This window comes from Penaeus monodon, chromosome 28 (assembly GCF_015228065.2).
Source record: "Penaeus monodon isolate SGIC_2016 chromosome 28, NSTDA_Pmon_1, whole genome shotgun sequence".
In the NCBI taxonomy this organism is placed as follows: Eukaryota; Metazoa; Arthropoda; class Malacostraca; order Decapoda; family Penaeidae; genus Penaeus; species Penaeus monodon.
The window spans coordinates 3,103,573-3,104,998 of NC_051413.1; the positions used below are offsets into that span (position 1 = coordinate 3,103,573).

General features: G+C 50.7%; 1 protein-coding gene across 2 annotated transcripts in view; it reads left to right on the forward strand.

The window, feature by feature from the left end:
• Positions 1 to 1,426, forward strand: part of LOC119591285 (extensin-like) — a 2,598-nt gene that overhangs the window by 423 nt on the left and 749 nt on the right. For both annotated transcript variants that reach the window (XM_037940011.1, XM_037940012.1), the window contains exon 2: positions 172 to 1,422. In XM_037940011.1, the coding sequence (XP_037795939.1) occupies positions 172 to 1,413 (1,242 nt within the window). In that variant the 3' untranslated portion in view covers positions 1,414 to 1,422. The remainder of the gene's footprint in view (positions 1 to 171; positions 1,423 to 1,426) is intronic.

A 1,426-nucleotide genomic window follows, 5' to 3' on the forward strand; every position in this document is an offset into this window, starting at 1 on the left:
TATCCCTGAGTATGAATTTTGCTTTGATTTTTTCTAAAGTGAATTTTCTTTTTCTTCTCTCTCTCCTTGCCGGATTTAACTTGATTCTACTCATGTTCACGTAACCATTAATTATTCAGGTGTTAATCTTTCCACAAGAATGAACTCACGAACTATTTCACTTCTTTTCAGTTTGCCATTTTGTCCGTGATCCTTGCCATCGCAAGTGCTGCTCCATCTGCTAAACCAGGCTATCACTCTTACGCCTATGGCAACAGTGGGGGCAGTATTTCCCCCCCGGCACCTCCCCACGGCTATGGCCCGCCCCCCTCTCCCTATATATATCCTCACGGACATGCACCCAATGACCATGTAGTTCTATTCAAACCCCATCCGCCCTTGGCACCCCTGCACGGTTTATTCCACCCTCATCATTTCATACACTTTCCACCTCATTCTCCTTACCCTTCACATGTGATACCCTTACCCCATGCTCCTTATCCCCCGCATGGGATAAATTTACCTCACGTACACTATCCTCCAGCTGTGGTGCCCCATATTCCTTACTCACCACCTGCGGCGCACCCGCCCAGCATACAAGTGCACTCACCTTTCCCTCCACACATAATACATGGCCAACCTCTGCCTCATCCACCATACGTTCCTTATGCTCATCCGTGGAGTCACGTGATTCAGCCTGCGCCTCTTGCTCATCCGCCTGTAATGCAAATACCTCATCCTGAACCACAGTCGTATCCACAATTTCACTTTCATCCTCCCGCGGTGCAACCTCCACCACATGCGCAACCTTCGCCACCTGTAGTGCAACCTCCACCACCTATGGTGCATCTTCTTCCACCAATGATGCATCTTCCACCACCGGTAATTGAGCCTCCATCACCTGTAATGCAGCCTCCACCACCGATGATACATTTTCCACCACCTGTAATGCAGCCTCAATCATCTGTAATGCAACCTCCACCACCTATGATACATCTTCCACCACCTGCAGTGCAGCCTCAACCACCCATGATACACTATCCATCACCTGTGGTACACTTTCCAACACCTCCTGCACCCGCTCCACCCGCTCCCCCCGCTCCGCCTGCACCTAGCTTTTCCTTTCCTCCACCACCAAGTTTTTCCTTTCCTCCACCACCTAGCTACTCCTTTCCTCCCCCACCTAGTTTTTCCCTTCCTCCACCACCCTCGTCTTACTCTAACACCTTCCACCTTCCCCCGTCGCCCTCTTACAACGCCCAGGGATCCACGTCTTACTTCTTACTGATGCCGGAGAACCATAACATGCCCGAAGAACCAAGTTCTCCGGCAGGGTACGGGCAAGGGAATAGCTACGCGGAGGAAGCTGGAAATGACTACATGGATGAGGTTGACTACGAGAGTCCTTCAGATTTTGGACCCCCACCTGAATAAGAGGAAGATGTAC